Source organism: Ursus americanus, chromosome 23 (genome assembly GCF_024610735.1).
Source record: "Ursus americanus isolate L20-20 chromosome 23, mUrsAme1.1.p, whole genome shotgun sequence".
Lineage (NCBI taxonomy): Eukaryota > Metazoa > Chordata > Mammalia > Carnivora > Ursidae > Ursus > Ursus americanus.
In genome coordinates this window covers 41136991-41156695 of record NC_142149.1, presented here as the reverse complement: position 1 = coordinate 41156695, position 19705 = coordinate 41136991, and the positions used below count along the sequence as shown (strand labels likewise).

At 55.2% G+C, this 19705-nt stretch overlaps 1 protein-coding gene across 6 annotated transcripts in view; it reads left to right on the top strand.

Annotated features, from left to right (window-relative positions):
• Positions 1-19705, top strand: part of MYO18A (myosin XVIIIA) — a 93837-nt gene that overhangs the window by 10505 nt on the left and 63627 nt on the right. For 5 of the 6 annotated variants that reach the window (XM_087854650.1, XM_087854649.1, XM_087854651.1 and 2 more), the window contains exon 2: positions 314-1392. In XM_087854650.1, the coding sequence (XP_087710776.1) occupies positions 394-1392 (999 nt within the window). In that variant the 5' untranslated portion in view covers positions 314-393. The remainder of the gene's footprint in view (positions 1-313; positions 1393-19705) is intronic. The other variant, XM_087854640.1, reaches the window with a different exon arrangement.

Here is a 19705-nt window from a genome sequence, read left to right as displayed (position 1 = left end):
TCCCAGAAGCCACCTCGGTGCACACCTATCAGGGATGAAAGGCGATGACAGACTTTGGAGTTTGCGCTTTCACAACCTTATCGAAACCTCAAGTTTCCTTATTTGTAAAATGGGGGTAATCACAGACCTTCCCGTAGCAGTGTTATGAGGATTAACTTAACAGAGCTGGTATTGTATCAAGCCGAGCACCTGGCACAGAGTAAGCCCACTCTCAGTGAGGGGGAGCTGTGCTCATGAGTTGGCCTTGTCTGGACTGGAGACACAGGAAGAGGCTCTGCTGGAATAATCTCTCTCTCTCTGCTTCTGTTTGCAGCAGCAAGGTGGGGTACAAGGGCCCTGTGCTAAGCACCCGTGATCCTCTGGGGGTGCCACCCCCAAAAGCAGTACCCCACCATGTTTAACCTAATGAAGAAAGACAAGGACAAAGATGGCGGGCGGAAGGAGAAGAAGGAGAAGAAGGAGAAGAAGGAGCGGATGTCGGCGGCGGAGCTGCGGAGCCTGGAGGAGATGAGCCTGCGTCGCGGCTTCTTCAACCTGAACCGCTCCTCCAAGCGTGAGTCCAAGACACGCCTGGAAATCTCCAACCCCATCCCCATCAAGGTGGCCAGTGGCTCCGACCTGCACCTGACTGACATCGACTCCGACAGCAACAGGGGCAGCGTCATCCTGGACTCCGGCCACCTGAGCACCGCCAGCTCGAGCGATGACCTCAAGGGTGAAGAAGGCAGCTTCCGCGGCTCTGTGCTGCAGCGGGCGGCCAAGTTCGGCTCCCTGGCCAAGCAGAACTCGCAGATGATTGTCAAACGCTTCTCGTTCTCCCAGCGGAGCCGGGATGAGAGCGCCTCAGAAACCTCCACCCCTTCCGAGCACTCTGCGGCCCCGTCCCCGCAGGTGGAAGTGAGGACTCTCGAGGGACAGCTGGCGCAGCATCCCGGCTCAGGCCTCCCTCGGCCAGGGCCCCGGTCCCGAGTCCCTGAGCTGGTGACGAAAAGGTTCCCGGCCGACCTGCGCTTGCCCCCCGTGGTGCCCTTGCCGCCGCCCGCCCTCCGGGAGCTGGAGCTGCAGCGGAGGCCCACTGGAGACTTTGGCTTCTCCCTGCGCCGCACGACCATGCTGGATCGGGGCCCCGAGGGCCAGGTCTACCGAAGGGTGGTTCACTTCGCGGAGCCTGGCGCGGGCACCAAGGACCTGGCCCTGGGGTTGGTGCCGGGTGACCGTCTGGTGGAGATTAATGGGCACAATGTGGAGAGCAAGTCCAGGGATGAGATCGTGGAGATGATCCGGCAGTCTGGGGACAGCGTGCGGCTCAAGGTGCAACCCATTCCAGAGCTCAGCGAGCTGAGCCGGAGCTGGCTGCGGAGTGGCGACGGACCCCGCAGGGAGCCAGCTGATGTGAGTGTCCCCTGGGCAGCCGGGCAGGAGCGGGGATTGGGAATTGTGCTTGGGCGGATGACTGGGGTACCCAGGAGCGGTGAAGTCGTGCCACTCTTGGGCCCCTGGAACAACTTACCTGGCCTGCAGGGAGGAGCCACCTTAGCAGGGGGTGGTCCCTGGTGATACAGGCTTCAGGATACAAGGGTGAAGGATTTGGGCACCAAGTTACCTGAGCCCTAAATCGGGGCACGGAGGCTCATGCGTGTCCCTTCAGATGAGAGAGAGTCTGGACTACTAGTCCAGCCTGGCATCTGGACACAAATAGAGGATTCCCATGTTATTTAGGCATTAGATTTGAAAGAAAAAATGAATTATTTCAAATCAGGGTTGCTGTGGAACATCTGGGCTGTGTAGCTGTTTTGCTAGCTCTTGGGTAAGACGACTTCAGGACTCCTCTTGCCCTTGAATGAGGAGTTGAATAGGAGGTAAGGTGGCAGAGATAAGCATGGGCCAGATCATGGAGGACCTTGTAAGTCATGATAGGAGTTCAGATTTTTGTCCCAGTGAAACAGGACCATTGTAGCGTTTGAAGCAGGGGAGTGACTGGACCTGATTTATACAGATCACCTGGGCTCTAAGAGTATTTATTACCTCTCCTAGAAGAAGAAAACACCCCGGAAACGTAACAGATATCAAGCCTACAGAAATAGTATGACCCGACTATCCCTGAGACCCCAGCTGTTATCCTGCCCACACAAAACAGCAGTGGAAGGGATGACATAGGAGCAGAAGAGATTTAGATTCTATGCATGAGAAGATCTCCAGGGGGACAGTGATCTCTAACCCCAGGGGTCTTTTGATAGGGTGGCTACGTATCACTTTGGAATCTTCCACCTGGAGACAGAACATGAAGGACAGGTTGGCCCCTGGCCATCCTGTTTTAGGATTTTAGGATTGCCCGGATCTGGTCCAGTGCATAGGCTGGCCAGGACCGTTCAGCACTAAGTGACTGGCCAGATGTGTCAAAGTCAGAGGTGGGAGGAAATGCTAAGGAAGCAGGCAGAGTCCTGGTGCTAGCTTTCTCCCCGGGAGGGGAAGTCGATGCTCAGATGGTGGCTCAGCCTAGCAGCATGGAGGGCCCAGAGGGCCTGGGAGCGGCAGGGTCAGAGTCTGGTAGGAAGCACTGGAGGTGGGTTCCAGATCTGCCTTTACCCGGGGCCTGGTGGAGGTCAGGTGGTTTTGCTAGTCAGGAAGGAGGGAGCCTGGTGTGGAATCCAGGGAAGGACCTGGACTCATTTGTTCCAGAAACTCACATAGAACACCTACTGTGTGTCAATCAGCAGACTAGACTGAGCTCGGGGATCCGCAGTGTAGAGGGAGTGGTCTTTATCTTAGAACCAAAGCCCATCCTATATTGCCATGTCTGTCTACTTTCTCCCAGGCTAACATTATTTTTAACAGAAGGAATTTTCTTCTTCAAGAATGAATCCCCTGGGGGGGTTGTTGCCAGCTCCCGCTGAACCACAGCGCAGGCCTCTGTGGGGCCCTGGGCCTGGCATCCCAGATGCTATTTCGTTTTCTCTTTATAGCCTGGGGATCATCCTGGCATCTCAGATTTCTCAGCCACTCTCCCTTCCCAACAAGCTGCTGCTGCTCTATCTCTGGGGAATGGGATGGTTCGGCTTTGGAGGCCCTGGTAGACGCCACACTACAGCTGGAGCCGGTACCTCTGAAATGCTGGCTGGCTTCAGCCCCCGTGGGGCAAGCCCAGCGCTTCTTCCCCAGGCTGATGCGTAGGGGATCTGGCAGGGGACCCACAGCAAGCTCCAGCCTCGGGAGTCTCTGAGAGCCATCAGAGAACCCTGAGAAGCACAGGGCTGAGCAGCCCCGCATCTTTTCCTCCCTGGCAGGTGGCAGGGACTCAGGCCTCAGCAGAGAGGAGCGGAGTGGGCCCAGCCTCCTGGCCTCCTGGAACAGACCCAGAGCTGGTGTGGGAGTTCTGCGGCCTCCACTGCAGCTCTCATCCTCCATCCCCTCCTCTTCCTCCCGCTCCCACTCCGGCTTCTTTTCTTGGCAGCCGTTCTAAGCTCAGTTCCATGCCAAGAAGAGTCTTCCCACTTACTCAAGGCTCCTGGGCGGGGTACCCTGACAACTCTGGCCCCACGAGGACGGCTCCTGGCGGCCACCCTGCCCATCAGGTCATCCATCAACTGTGTCCACACACTGCCCGTCCCCAGGGAGCTCTGAGGGAACCAGCTGGCCATCTGTTCTCTCTCTGCACACAGATGGGGACCAGGTCTCATGGCTCCTCTCTGTGGCCTCTTTGGAAGGCCCCAGGGAGAGACAACCCCTCGGGTTTCCTTCTCACAGGATGTGTGTCCAAAATGCTTGGCTCACGCCTCCGTGTGTCCCTGTAGCTGCTAGCAGGGTTCCGTTGGGAGTAGGGGTGAGCCACAGTAGGGGGGTAAACAGGGAGCCCCAATAGAAATTGGGAGAAGCAACTCTTCTTCTGCCATCTGTTCCACTCCACTCATTAAACAGACATTCGTTGAGCACCAACTGTATGCTAGATCCTGGGAGCCATAGTCCCAGCCTCTAGGAACTCATAGTCTAGCAGAAGAGATGGCCAAGTAGCAGATGATGACAGTGCCGTTTTAGAAGCTCCCCAGCCCGGGGGGCGGGGGGTCGCAGGGAGCACAGAGGAGGGACTTGAAGTATAGTCTGGGGAGAGATCACAGGGAAAGCTGCCATCTGGGTGGGAGATGAATGCAGGGGAGGCAGGAGGAAGGGGAAGGCTGTGAGAGATACATACCAAGACCTAGAGGTTGGAGAGAGAAGGACACATTTGGGGGGAATAAGGCTGGGGGGACAGTGCATGGGGAATGACGATCGAGAGAAGCAGCAGAAGAGGCCAGCAGGGGACAGGTCACGAAGGCCTTTGTGAGCCAGCCTAAGAAATGGGAACTTCGACCAAAGGGCAAGAAGCCGTTTAATCAGGGAGTGATAGGAACAGATATTAGAAAATCTGGCTGCTCGTGGAGAATGCTTTTGGGTGTAGCAAGGGCAGCCATGGGGAAAATAGTGAGGGCCCTGTCATTGTCATCCCAGTGGAACGGAGGTCTGTACTTGGGTAGAGCGGTGGAGATGGGGAGAGATTTCAGACGTGACTGACTGGTGTGTGGGATGGAGGAGAGGAGGGCCAAGTGGGATGCCAGCTTTGCAGGAAGTTGCTGAGTTCCTTCCTTGGCTCCTCAGGGGAAGTGTCTTAGGGTATCTGGTTTTGGATCAGTTACTCTTAAATTGTCTGAAGGCAAAGCATTCCCTGAGTCTGGTGAGATGAAAGGGGGTGTTGGTACAGACAAGGACCTTAAAACCCCAATTGGATCAAAATGCCTTTCTCCCGCTCCGTGAATCTGAGTGGGAAAGTCAAGGGCCCACTGAGAAGGACGAGGGCCTGGGAGAGAGGAGAGCCAGTCAGTCCTCTCTGTTTGTATCCTCAGCGGGCCCATCGCGGGGAGTAGGGCTGTAGGATGTTTCTGCTAAGCTCAGAAAAGCTCACCTAGCTAATGTGGTTGTCCCCCTGCCGCCAGGAGCCTGGAGAAGCTGCCAGCAGGGGAGCTCCACCCAAAAGCGCTGCTTCCCTGAGCTTCCGCGGTTGTGGTGGGAGGGGCGAGGTGGGGGTTTCCAAGAAGGCACCCACTCTCTGCCCGTCAGGCCTGCTTTCCTGGGCTCTGTGGAGCTGTCAGGCCTTTCCCGGAGATCTGTGATATAGTTTCTTCTCCCTTTGGACCGTGGGGCTTGGACTCAAAGGCTCTAGGGCTACGAGGTTCCTTGAGGGGTTGTCACGTCTGTATGAGCCACCTGCTTATGTAGACTTGTGTAAGCCACCTTTCATAGATTCCCGTAGGTAGTAAATGCCTAGGAAGATGATCGGTACCTTTCCCTCTGCCCGGTCTCTAAAGCCCTCCAGGGAAGGTCATTTTGCTGCTCCCTTGATTAACCCGTCCTGATGTGCTTTCCCACTGTTGCTCCTGGTAAGGTTTTCTTTCTAAGGGGAACGTGTGATGCTTTTGTTCCGACCCTTTCCCTGTAGCCCTGTGTTCAGAGACAGCCCGCTGAAGGAAGGGCTGGGATGCCGGGTGCTCCCTACTTATTCCCAGCATCTCAGGCCTGCAGATGGGAGGACACCAGTGGCCTGAAAGGAGACTGGCAGGTTGGGGTTGCCTGCATTGAGAAGGGCAGGGGCCCCTATGCCAGGAAGCCCTAGACCCCTGGACAGAAGCTGTATGAGCCTCACCAACCTTGTCCCTGGGACCCTGGGACTTACAGGAGTGGGACCTGCAGGATACCAAGGAGAGATGGAAGACTGTCCTGTTCCGGGTCTGCTGGGCCAGCTTCTGAGCAATAGGCGGTCCCTGGGGCTTCGGGTGGTGGTGGAGCTGCTGGGTGCTGCCGGGCTCGGTGTCCTAGAACACCTCTGTTCCTAATGTGACTTTAGAGGATCCTTGGAGGGGTTTTGGGTTTTGTTTGCTTGAAACAAAATTCTGACTTCATTTTGTGCCAAAGCTCTAGGCACTTCTGACGTCAGTCTCACCACGTTGAGAGCTCGGCTTGCGGGCTCAGAGCAGAACCCAAACTCAGTTGTTTTGGTGATGAGGCGGCCAGTGGGTGGGTGTCAAGGGCGTGAGAGCTGGTGGATGAAAGGTCTTTGAGAGCATTTGGGGGGTTCTCTATCCTGGATTAGTGGGGTGTATGGGACCAGCAGGATAGCGTGGTGGACAGGGTCATTTCTATTCCGCTGGGTCTCCCTTCTCCGTCCTCAGAGGCACATTCTGCCTTCTTCCCGATGAGCCGCTAGACGAACTGCAGCCCGAGAGTGCCCTGGCCACCCAGTCTGTGGGTGGTGGGCACGGTGCCCAGGCCACATTGAACTGGGTGTGGGTACATGTCATGGTCATTGGTTGTTTTTGCAGGCACTGCTTGGAGCCCTGGTGTGGGGGCAGGGCCTTGGTTTGAGGTGGCCTGCACTGGCCCCTTCTGGCCCCGGTCAGAGCCCCCCCCCGCCCGCCCCCGGGGCCCACACTGCTACCCCTGGCCACCCCAGTCCTCACTCCCTTCTAATCTCTTATTTACGTTGAAATGGTTCTGGAAAATACCAGATATGCAAACACCCAGACTGGGGGTGGGGTGGGATGGGTGAGGAGTGGGGTGAAGGGGGGTGTGTGGCGGGTGGGAACACAAGTATTTTAAAAATGCTGCAGATCTCTACAGCGTTTCCCAGAAACCACAAGCACGCGGTCCGCCTGCCAGCAGCGCTCCCGCCACCCCAACACCGCTGAGCGGCTGGGCTCTCCTCGCTGGAGCCGGAGGTGGAGAGCAGCGTCGGCGGGGGTGGGGGCTGGTGACCCAGCTGGGGAGGGGGCTCCCCAGCCGCCGGGGCTGCCTGGCGCCTCCATTGTCAGTCCTGGGCAGCGGGTACGGATGAGCCCCAGGCTTCCCGCAGCACTGTGGGCGCCCACCGTGCCAGACGGCGCTGAGGAGGACTGGAGTCTTCGAGGCTCCCCACCTCCTGCTGTGCAGTTTGAGGGGGGTGCAGCTCAGAGTCCTGCATGGTGTTTGGCAGCCGCTTCTGTTCTGTTAAATACAGGGAACAGTGTCGGCAAAGCTTATTTTTTCAGTTGTTGCCTCTAGTTTGGTTGGGAAACTATTTCCCTAGACCGGGGTCCCCACTGTGGCTGCCTGGATCTCCCGCCACAGGTCCCTCAGAATCAGCACATGACATGCTTCCCGGGCACAGCTCCGGCCGGCCGCTTTGCGCGGACTCGGGGGCAGGGAAGCAGGTGGGGCGTTGGCCCAGGATTCTGTACGGCGCCTGGGGTGGCACATGGCACCTGCGTGCTCCCTAGGTGGTGTTTCATGGATCTGGTAAAGACTTAGTCGAGCAGAAGCGCCGTGGGGGCAGGGCACAAGAGGTGACAGCCGGGCGTGGGGGGGGGGGGTTGGGATCACGGCAAGCGTGCCCTGTACGTTAGGCACTGCTCTAGCTGTTTCACGTATATGAACTCATTTTGTGGGCCCAGCAACCCTTTGAAATAGGTGGTGTCATCTTTATTTCACAGATGAGGATAGCGGGTCACAGAGAGCTTAAGGGTAAGTCTGTGGCGGAAGGTTTCAGGGCTATTTAAAGGAACTTGTCGGGAGTTGAACTTCTGGCTTCAGCTCCTTGCCTTTCACGAGTGTGCTGTACCGGGGCGGGGAACACGGTATCCGCGCATCCTTATGAATCCACGGGGCGGCCCGGGCCTAGGTCCTTCTGAGTCCTGCTGCCCCTATCGGCCTCTCCTCCAGAAGGGAAGGGGAAGCAAGGAAGGACTGGCCGTTCTTGCTCTTGCTCTGTGGATGGGGAGCCCACGTGGCAGCAGGTGGGAGCTGGGAGAGGGACTGGGAAGCATGGCCAGGAAAGCCTTAGGAAAAGAGGCAGCATCTGTCTCCGCAGTGTTTGGGGGTGGTCCCTTGGGGGCGGTGCAGGGGCACACTTTGCCCCTTACACGTCTCCCCGGCTAGGCCCTGGAGGGTGAGGATGGTGCCCCTGGCCTGTTTGGCCCTTACTGTCATGCTAGTACAGACCTCTGCAGCGCTTGGCATGGCAGGAGCCCCAGAGAGTCACCTCTGACTGAGAACAGGTCCTCTTCTGTCACATGGGGGCTGCACACTGTTGCTTCCTCGTGCACACTGTGGGGAAAAGGTGAGGAGCACAGGCCTGGCAGAGGGCCTCGCAGGGAGTGGGTGTGCAACGAAGAGTTCTCCTTGGCTTCTGCCATTGAGTCCATGCTGTTCCTTATGTCTGTCATGCTTGTCCTTGCCCATCCTCATGCCCTCCTATGCATTGGCCCCAGTTTGAATGTCACTTCCTCGGAGAAGCCTTCCCTGACCCTCCGAGTCATCACCTCCTTCTCCTTCACACATTCATGTTTTAAGTTATCGTACTTCGCCGGCCCTGAGGGCTTCATGATACCTGTTGGATGTTTGCTGAGGGAAAGAAGATGGTTCTCTGGTCAAGAACTGGTTTCCCATTCTCTCTCATGGTTTTCCTCATTTACCTCACTTTTGATTCCTAGAACCCACCCCCCCCGAATCGCCTTGGTGACTTGTCTGCAGTACGTGCCCCACCTTCACCCCTGACTCTGCTTCTGTGCCTGGGCACTCGGCAGCCCCCACAGGAATGGAGGAGACGTGGGCTCTAGGCATCCAGGAGCAGGTCGTGGGATGGCCTGCCTCCTGGCCCTGCGCTGGCGTCTTTGGGATGGCACCGGGCTTGGGTGAGAAGCAGATTTGGGGTTATACGGGGTCACACAGTGTGCAGTCCAGGGGACCTGGGAGCAATGTGCTTGTTGTCCTGACTGCGGGTCTCTGAGGGAGGAGGATGTGGCCCAGCAGGGCTCACAGCTCCCTCTTTCCTTCGGCTGCTTTCCCGCTTTGCCTGTGTGCTGGAATGTCAGCAGGCTGGGAATTTTCACAGCGAGGATTTTTCCCAGTCAGAGCAACAGATTCCAGCTGGAGCCCGGGGACAGCTCCCACATGGGCAGGGGCTGCCAGAGAGGACCAGGGTACATGCTAGGGCACCCCAACTGCTGAGGCCCCACTCCCATCCTCCACGGGAAATGCAAACATCTGTCTCTCTCCTGGGTCAGGCAGAACCTGGGCTTCTGGAGCTGTGGAGCTCAGGAGAGGCAGTGGGAGGCCTTGGGCACCAGAAACTCCCCCTCAGTGAAGAAAGAACAGGGCTGGCCATATCCCACAGGCCTCACTACCCCCACCCCCGCCCACCATGAGTGAGTCAGGAAGGGGCGCTGCCTTGGATTCCAACCTCAGGTGCGGCTGTGGCTGCCAGACCCAGGTTCTCTGGCCTGTGGGGGCCGCCCAGTCTTGGCAGGAGGTGGCCCTGCTGAGTTTGTCACCCTAATCTGTCCCCTCTCAATGGGCCCCATAATGTCTCCAGGGCCTGGTTCCCTCTCTTAGTGACCCTTCCGGCCTCTGTGCCCTTTGCCCCTTGATCTCAGTTCTGCTGGCCCCTCCCTTCCACTCCCATTTCTGCAAGGAGCTGACTCACTTCCTCTCTCCCTCCCCAGTTTCTCTCACTGCCAGGCCCTATGGCGTACAGGGTACCCACGGGGGGGGGGGGGGGGGATTTCTCACAGGGTGCTTCCTAGGCTCTTTTTCTTGGCAGTAAGACCGAGGCCGCCCCTGGCTCTGGGCAGAAGAGGGCTGGGAGATGGGGGGGTGGAGGGGCACGGCTCTGGGCTGTAGGAAGGGCCAGATGTGAATGGCCCTGGAGCCTTAGCACAATCAAGGTGGGATGTCAGGAAGCCTTGAAGAGCACCTGCCCCATGTCACCCTGTTGGCTCGGTTCTGTGGAGGAGAAAGGCTGAAGATGCCATCCCTGTGACCAGGAGGGCTGTGCTTTCTCTAGAACAGAAGACATCTGCAAAGAGATAGATCTCAGCCGAGGTGGCATGGGCTAGAGGCCAAGCAGTGACAGCACTGTCAGGCAGCATGAGACAGTCATGACTCTCCGTGACAGCCAGTTTCATGCCCAGCGTCATCTCCTCATGGAGAAAGTGTCTGCAGATTCCAGCGGCGCCTTCCAGGGCCAGGGTGAGGAGCCCGGTCTGCTACTGTCTCCCCGCTGGTTCTTCCCGCTGGGAGCCCTCATCCTGCCTCTCCTGGCCCCTGCCTCTCTCATCTGTGGACTGCCCTGGTTGCAGAGCCCCTTGCAGAAGCTGGCTTAGAACAATGGAAGGTTTCCTCTCCAAGTGGCTGGCATCATCTGGCTTGCCCTCCTTGGAGCCATCCAGGCTGGGGAAGCCTGAGGGCCTGGCACTTCCAGCACCGGGGACTCAGCTAGAGCTTGGCCTGGCACAGCCTGGGATCCTCCCCGCAGGCAGCCTAGGTTACCCAAAGGGCACAGGCACCGGGTAAGGTCGAGTCCCCAGCTCACTTGGCCATGCATCAAGTTCAACAGATGCTGAAAGGAAACGGGGCCTACTGCCTGAGAAGCCTGGGGGACTGCTGTCGGCTGTATTCCTAGAATCAAGTGACCAGCAAACATTCCTGTTCCCCACTGCACGGGCGGCCTGCCGTGATCCTGAGTTTGGCCTCAGGATTTCTGGACCATGACGGGTGTTTCTTGTTTAAATGAGGTTGGGGTGGCAGGCTGGAATGAGGCCTAGGCGTGACAAAGGTAAGGGGTACCCGCCTGACCACCCCACCCAGAGTACTCTCAGCCTCTCTGGTGGGAGGTCACCACCCCCCACAGGCGCAGGTGCCTGTCTGCGTTCCTCTCCTAGGGCTTCTTTATTGCTGCCTGCCACCACCCGTCACTACCTGGCCTTGTGAGCAGAACCAGGCTCTGTGACAGGACACCCAGTTTGGAAATGGCTTAGGACACATACACACACCCTGCAACATTTAGTCTGGGTGTCTTTGTCTCTCAGACTCTTCCAAAGCATTTCTGCCACCAGCCTTTCGGCCTTCCCCTTCTCTGTCCAGACCGGAGGACTTGGTCTCCAGGGCAGGGCACGGCAGAGTTTTCTGGCTCCCAGCAGGCCTCTGCATCTTCCTTCACACACCGCTTTTCAGGTCTTTCTCCTGTGCCTCTGAAAGAGGGACCCGTGCTATAAAGAGTCCCTTCTTCTTCCTCCCTACTCATTCTCTTCAAAAATCCCCAAACTGCAGATCTTATTGTTGCTATAGGAACAGATGCTTGGCAAATGTGAAGTTGGATGGAAGGGCTGGTTTTGGCTGTAGGAACTGCTTTCGGCTCATTTGGGGAGGAGAAGGAGGAGGCAGGCCGCATAGGCAGAAGGGCCCACACGTCGGAAGATGCGGATGATGATGTTTATGTTGTGAATACATTGGTGCATATTGGGCACAACATGGACGCTGGAGCTGGACTCCTCGGTCCAAAGCCGCACTCTGCTGCTTACTAGCTGTGTGACTTGGGCAAATGATTTAATTTCTCTGTGCCTCACTTTCCTCATCTGTCAAGTAATAATTATACTTTCTTATAAGGTGTTTTTAAGGATTAAATGAATCAATACCCGCCAATCATTTAGCATAGCATTATCCTCATCATTAATCTCTCTGTAAGATGCTGGGAGGTACTTGGTGCCTGGGAGCTTGATGGGCTTTCTGCCTACGAATGCCACAGGCCTGTTAGTGACTCAGCTCTGCTGCTGGGCGGGGGGGGTGGGTGGGGGGGTGGGGGGGGTGGGGGGGTTGTGCAGGGCACTTTACTCTTGTCCCCAGAATGGTGCTTTTCCCCAAAGGGCCCTCCAGGTGAAGACAGGGAAATAGGCCCAGATTGGTCCCCACGTTTACTCAAGGCCACATGACAGGCTCCGAGTCTGTCCAAACTAGTCCGTAGTTCAATGCATCTTTAAAATTGTGCTCCTTTTCCCATGACTGCCTCCAGGCAGATTCTTGGCCGACGCCAACAACTTTGGAATACCAGGCGTCCTTCTACCTATTTGTTTTCCAGTTGAACAGACTCTGCCCTTTTCTGTGGTCTCTCTACAACATATTTTGTTTCTTCATGCCTGTCTTGCTTCTGGATGAAGGGTAAGCAGGAACTGAGGACAGAATGGAGGCACAGAACAGAGAGGCAACCCCGACCTACCCGTTCTTGGGTCTGTTCTCTGCTCCTTCATCACACATATGAGCTCGCCCGGACACAGATTTCAATTTTCTAAGTACTGTGGCAGAACCTTTCATATGAAGCACCAGTGAGAGACTGGTAGCTGTCAGATCCATGTCCTTCCTGTTCCCTTGTTCCTCCATGGATCCTGGGCTGGGGGAGCTTGTTTGGGCCTCTCTAGCATGGTGAGCATGCCCCGAAGTCCTTTCTCCACCAAGTCCTCCTCCTCTTCTTCCTCATTTGGTTCATAGAGCGAGTGACGCAGGGAGGGGGCCAGTTATGGTCCCCATTGCCCCATGGGCAGAACTCCTGGCATGCTGCTCAGAACGAGGCTTTATTGGCCTTATTTGCCCTTGACAGTTCAGGGTTCTGTTGGGACGTCTCTCTCTGGAGCCCTAACATCAGATGAGTCCAGCAGCGGGTGGTGTGGGGAAGCCCTCAGGCCACTACATTCCAGATGTCTTACCCATGCATGGTCCAGAGACTCTGCAGAAACAAGGAACGATTGTGTGGCACTAAGGGGCTTTCTCCCAGGCCTGGGATGCCTTGGAGTGGGGGCTGGCTTCCATTCAGCTTTGCCTTTTCAGCCCCCTGCATCTGGCTTCTGCTCCCTGTTGTTAAATTGTGGCTCAGTGGTGTCCCCCTCCCCCACTTCTTTCTGAGGCTTGGGGTCATGGCAAGGCACAGGGGGATAGGAGCCCCAGCAGACTCTGGGGCAGGGGGTGGGAGAGAACAGCAGGGGGTCAGGGGCAACACCTGAGGGAGTCTTTGACAAGGATGACCAGGACAACCTGAAAGGGACTGTCTGGATCAGACCTGTCCAATAGGACACTCTGCCAAGATGGAAATGTTCCATAGTCTGTGCTTTCCAACTTGGTAGCCATTAGCCACATATGGCTCTTGAGCACTTGACGTGTGGCCGCCATGACTGAGGAACTGAATCTTAAAAAAAAAAAAAAAAAAAAATTTGTTTTTGTTTTAATTTAATCAGAGTATTCCCATTGTTTCGACTTAACGTAGATGTAAGTAGCTATACGTGGCTCGTGTCTACCGCATTGAACAGGGCGGCTCCAGACAGCTCTCAGAAAAAAATGGCAGGGTACTCTTGAAGGCTTCTCACCTCTCGCAGCCCCCCTGGTGAGGCTGGGGATGGCGCAAAGCCTCGTCCTCTCTGGCAATTTCTACACTTCACCAGCTCTGGAATCCTGATGCCCCAGGGCCGACAGGTCCCTGGCTGTGTGCCACCACAACTGGGGCAGTGCTTCCCCACCTTGCCAAGCATGTTTTCTGCCCAGCCTTGTAACGCGCAGGTGCTCACACGCCCCAGTGGATTTGGCCAAGGCTGTTAATGTGGAGGCGGTAGGTTGGTAGGAAAAGGAGAAGCTTTGACTTCATCCTTCCTACTTCTATGGAGATTGAGTTTGAGCTTTATTTTTACTTTAAAGGGTTCTAGAAACAGGCCCAGTGAGGGCCTCCAGAGGTGAACACACAGATCCTCAAACATATAATGAGTGTCCAGTGTTTGGAGGAACCCGAGGCTTGTCTAAAGCAGCCTCCCTGACTTGAGAATAAGCACCACGGGTTTCCAGTTCTCACACCCAGGAAGACCTTACTGATGTTTTATTTAAATTCATGTGGCTGACCCTTAAACTGGCTTTCCTTTTTTTCTTCTCTGGAAATAGAAAAGAGTTGTCATTTATGTGAAAAAGAGAACAATAGTTCATTATGCTTATTCTCTCATGTCTGCCAGAGGGGGTTGGGGATGGGAATATTGTGTATGTGGTACATTTGCTAGACTCAGAAGTGAACCAAGTCTGCGTGGGATTTGGGCAGGGGTCTGGAGGGTTTTGTCAAGGCTGGCCCTTGGCTTTGGGCCTTGTGGGAGCTTGGCGAAGCAGAGGCAGTTTGGAAATCCCCAGGGGCCGTGAGGAAATCCCCGCAGATGAGAGTCCTGGGGAGCAGCAGACCTACCGGAGTGGCCGGGATCTGACTCTGAGGGGACAGACTCCTAGTCACCACTTGTGCTCTGTGCCCATGAGATGGTGTGGTGTGACCAGGCTCTGAGCAAACCTTTGGGTGTGCTAAGGCAGGGGCTGGAGGAGTGCCAAGCCCTAAGCCTCAGTGATAGTGACGGTAGTGATCTGGAGCTGCCCCCCTTCCCCAGACTTTCCTAGACTTCTAGTCCCAGACCTCCCCCAGCACAACGGTTTACAGCGTCCCCGGAGTCTTCTGTTTACTCGTGTATTCATTCATTCATCCATTTTATTCCATCAGTAAGCATTTATTGAGTGCCCACTATATGCACGGGCTGTTTGGGGTTTGGGGGATGGAACCGTGATTGAAACAAAGGCGGCGCCGAGCTCCACGCTGCCCCTTCTCGCCGTACCCTTCCAGGATAAAGCGAGAGGCCATCTTGCCGCGGCAGCCCCCTCTGTCTTGAGCTCCCGGGGGACGCCTCTTGGGGGCGTGGCCTGGACGCCTGCCCTGCGGAGGTGAAATCCCGCGGGTTCGGCGGCCCGGGCGGGCGAGAAGGCGGCGGCCGCCCTCTGCCGGGCTCCGGAGGAGCTGCAGGGCGGGTGCGTCCTGTGGCTCCGGGCGCACTGCGCGTGTGCGGGAGCTGGTCCCTCCCTGGCTCCGCCCCTGCGTCTGCCGGCTGGGGGGCTGGGCCAGGAAGGGCGGCCGGGGCTTGGACCTGGGGCTGGGTGGGGGGCTTGGACCTGGGGCTGGGTGGGCTCCCAGCTCCCACCCGCCACGACCGGCGACCGCCTCGACGGCAGGAATGTCTGGGCCCAGTCCTGGGCTTGTACTTTTCAACACCTTGAAACGCTGCATGCCCCCTAACTTCCCTAAATAAGGAGTTCTATTAGTGACATTTTATACATTGCAAATTAGTAATAGTACAAGTACTATATGATAAGTATCCATTTGTGGAGACTGTTTATAGACTTTTTTTTAAAGGAGTTTTGATTTAAAGAGGAACTAGAGAGACAAAAAGGGTCAGAGGAGTATTCTTTTAAGATGTTAGGTAGAACGCCAGGCGCAATGTTTTTCAAGCTATCTCCTGAATCAGGCTCCATCTGACATTCCCGTTTTGGATAGTGGCTTCAAACTGTTCTCTTGAAATCTTGACAGCTTGAAACCTTGGAGGCTTTAGATCTTCTTCCCAACTACCACCCCCTCCCCCAACTTCGTGCCCATTTCCCAGCCTCCCCCGTAGCCACCAAGTCTCTGTCTTGCATCACCTTCTCTTCCCCACTGCCAGAATAGGGCAGACCCCTCCCCCATCCTTCCTCTGGCCATCACCTTGACTTCCAATGGTCTTTCAGCTTCCAGCCTCCTTTGCTTCCCAGCATCCTTCTGTTAGATCAGCATTCCTAAAGCGAGGGTTTAATCATGCCCCTTCACTCTCCAGAAACCTCCTAGGACTCCCACTGTTTTCCAGGCAGGAGGCAGAGTGGAAGGAGCAGGGCTCTAGAGTTAGAATGCCTAGAGTTCTAACCCTGGCCTTGCCAGTCACTATCTGTGTGGTTGCAGGCTAGTTACTGAACCTCCGTAAGCCTCAGTTTCCCAAACCACCATTCCTCTTTGGAGCACTCACCTCCCAGGGTTTTGTGAGGAAAACAAGTGGCAAGGTCCCTGACCCGTGGCTAGTGCTCAGAATGTGCCTGCTTTGTCCTTTGGCCACTTACCTCCCTTTTGTCCTCAGGTACCGGCCTTTCAGTTGCAAGTGACAGAGCCCAGCTGACCTGGTTTAAAAAGGAGAAACGCGCCAGGGTCTCAAACATCTGAAACTCGCAGGGGGTAGAACTGGTTATAGGCTCGGCCTTATCTAGCACCCAGGCCTTTTCTGTCCTCAGTTCATCTTCCCTGATGGCTTGGTCCTCAGACAAATGGTGGCAAAATGGCACAGCACCGGGTTCAGGTCTTGTGGGAAAAGAAATGTGACTCTTTCGATAATCCCGAAGTCATTCTATGGCCTTGATACTGATTGGGTCATATTCCTTCCATGAACTAATCCCTGTAGTCCAGGGATATGACACACTCGTGGGCCAGACTCAAGTCACCTGCTGGGGTAGGTCCCCACGGGGCCATTGGGGTGCTGTCAGCAGAGGATGGAGGAACGAATCATGGGCAGCTGAAACCACACCTGTCCACTGTGGCATACAGGCCTTCTTGATCTGGCCCCACTGACCTTTCCAGCTTTGTCTCTCATTGTTTACTTGTCTGTGTCCTACACTTCGCGTTTCATGCTTTCCCAACTCCTTGCCTTCTATTATTCTAGTCCTTTACCCTGGAATTCCCTACTCCTTCATCTCCTCATGACAGACTTCCTTCCATCCTTCACCGCCCAGCCCCAAGCTGCCTGTAAGCTGTCTGCCTCATTCCCCAACAGGAAAAGATCTCTGCCTCTGAACTTCCCTAGAACATTATCAGTGCCCCTATTGGAGCGTGGAGCAGATTCTAAGTCAAATTCTAATTCTTTGGGTACATTTGTTATCTCTTCTGCTGGTCTGTATGTTTGCTGAGGTCAGGGACTGTGTCTGCTTCATCGTGTTTCAGTCGCTCACTCACTCACATGTCAAGCACTGTCTCTGAGCAGGGCCCAGTGTTAGGTGGGTGCAGGCGACACAACCGTGAACAACAGACATACCACCTCTGCCTCAAGCAGCTCATAGTCCAGTTGCGAGGACAGGAAAGGAAGCAGGCCTTGTGCTTCCCTCGAGGTATTACACGTAACTGCTAGAAGCCTTCCGTGTAGCCACCACGCACTCTGCTTAGCCACCCTGCCGGGCCCAGGGCCGGTCACAAAGCTAAGGACCTCTCGCTCACCCCGCACCACCACCAATGTGGGAGAGCAGAGTAGTTAAAGTTGTGACTCTATCTGGATACCCCTTTTTTCCTATTGTGTTCAATCCCGTATATCTCACGGTACCTTCCAGATGAGTTAGTTAAATCCGGTGGATACTTCCTGAGCGCCTACTATGTGCCTAGTGACTTTAGAATCTAATCCCACCCAGTATCTGTGCGGCTTCCGTGTGTCTAGCAGAGCACAGCATTGAGTATGAGAAAGGACCACCCTGTGTACGTGCTGATATCTAGGTATAGACAGTGAGGACTGTGGGTTTTGATAATAATTTAATCACTACCTCCAATTTGCCAGGCCTAATGCCAGGTGCCTTATGTGTACTAGCTCTTTAGATTCTCACAACCCCATGAAGTGGGTATGCCATTATAAGGCAAGGAACTCTTAGAAGCTGAGTAACTTTCCCTTAGGTCAGACAGCAAGACAGACACCAAGCTGGGATTGCTGGAATTCAGACCTAGGGGTGCCTGCCTGCGAGTCTGACTGCACTGTGTCACCAGGCCCACCTTGGGGTCTAGGGAAGGCTTCATAAAGGAGGTGACACTGGAGATGGACCTTAACAGATGGGAGGGGTGGGCAAGGAGGAGAGGCATTTATAACAAATGCGCTTGTGGTGATGAGGACTTCAGGAAGATCTGCCCAAGAAAGTGAGAGCTAGGTGTGCTGGGGAGAGGGAGATGGAGGGAGAAAGGGGAAGTGCCAGGAGGCAGGCCCAGGGGGCTGGGGGTGGGCTGGCGCGGAGTGACAGCTCAGCCCCCTGGGGTCATAGATTGGGCTTACAGAAGACACTGGAAGACACGGGCCAGGCCCTGGGGCAGCAGAGGGACTGTGTGTGTGTGGCTGTGTGTGTGACGCTGAGTGAGTTACCAGGGCCTCAGGTTTCCCCTCTGAATGAAGAGGCCTGCCCTGTCACTGAGGGAAGAAACTGCTTTGGGTGATCTCCATCAGTAACACGAGTCAACTCAGAGACAGAACTGACAGGATCTAGTCGTCTGGATAGAAAAGAGGTGCAGAAACACACATGGTGACTAATAATTCAGAGCGGGACTCTGAGGGTAAAGTGACACCTCGGTCACCCAGAAGTCATCTTCCAGAGCACTGCTGAATGGAAGGTAGGCCTAGAAGGCTCTCAGGCAGCCGAAATAGAGGACAGCAAGTCGCAGGTGAGAACCCAGGCCCTCCTCACAGGGGAGTGGCTCTCCGATAGTCGCTTGCTCTGCTCTGGACTCTGTCGTATCAGGCTTGGTTATCTGGTTTTCTAGCCTTTGGCAGAAACTGCTTCTTAGAAGGAAGTGAGACTGTTAGGGACAGGCCTGCTGACAGGCGGAGTGACAGCTGATGGCCTGACGGGAGAGGGGACAAAAGAATTAAAAAGCAGATACACGGACACAAAGGGCATCTGGCCTTCCCCACATGGGCATGGAGTGAGGCCGCAGGTTGACTGCTGTGCCTAGGACAGGGCTGGTGGCCTTTGAGCAAGTGGCCAGGGGCATTGGTAGGACAGGAGCCAGGCTGGGAAGTCCGGAGTCCTCACAGTGGGAATGATGTGCCCCTCAGTACAGGATGGAAACGAGTTGGGTTCAAGAGAGGAAGCTCAGAATTTGACATGTTTGAGATGGGTTCGGAGTGTTTTACGTAGAAGAGACTCTATGAAATGTATATTTTTATGATTTATAAATTAGTCATAGAATTTAGAAAACTACTGAAAATAGAAAATATTTGTCCCTTCAAGAGGGTAGTCTTCAGTTACCTGGAAATTTCCCCCCCTAATGATCGCAGATAGATAATAATAGTTAACACTGTTGAAAACTTTTTTTCCAATAAGTTTATTAAAAACTTTTGTGTTAGACACTGTTCCTAGGGCAAGCACTAATTCATTTAATGCCTCCAATAACCCTACGTGGTAGGTTCTATCATTGCCCCCCTTGTGAAGGTGAAGAAGTCACAGCACAGGGTTCAGTCGTGTAGTTTACCACACGGACAAGCCACAATTGAACCAGGCTGGCTGGACCTGGAAGTCTCACTGTTGACCATGGTACACCATGAATAATTCCTCTAAAGCAGTGGTTCTCAGAATCACCAGGAGGGCGGCTGAAGCACAGGTGCTGGGCCCCATATCCAGCGTTTCTGATTCTGTAGGTCTGGAGGGGGGAGGGGTTGCTGGTCTGCGGACCGCACTTTGAGAACCAAACCCTTTCACTCACTGAGATTTTAGCGGTCACATACTGACCACGCCAAAGAGTCACTGTGGGCAGAACCCTCGTTTTGCAGATGAGGGCCGTGTAAGTCACATGCCCATGGTCGCACAGCTCAGTTCTTCCTTCTTTCCTTCCTTCCTTCCTTCCTTCCTTCCTTCCTTCCTTCCTTCCTTCCTTCCTTCCTTCCTTCAGGCACTCAGTGATTTAACAAAGGGACACCTCTGCACCGGGCCTTATGCTGACCTCAAATTGAGCAGTGCTCAGCCTTGGCTACCTATAAGAATCACCTGGGGGGAGCTTTTACGAATCCTAGTGCCCAGGCTTCCCTCCAGGACCAATTAAATCAAAGACAAGGGATAAGGGGTGGGATTCAGGCATCAGTATTTTTGGAGTCCCACGGGAGATTTCAGTCTGCAGCCGAGGTTGGCACCAATGTGTCAAGAAGGCCCTGGGGATGTGAAGATCTCTGACACAGCACATGCCCTGGAAGGGCCAGACGATCTCCCTGGGAAGACACACCAGTCCCTAGAAAGCAGAGGCAGGAGGCCCACATCCTCATGGCCGGTGTGGTGG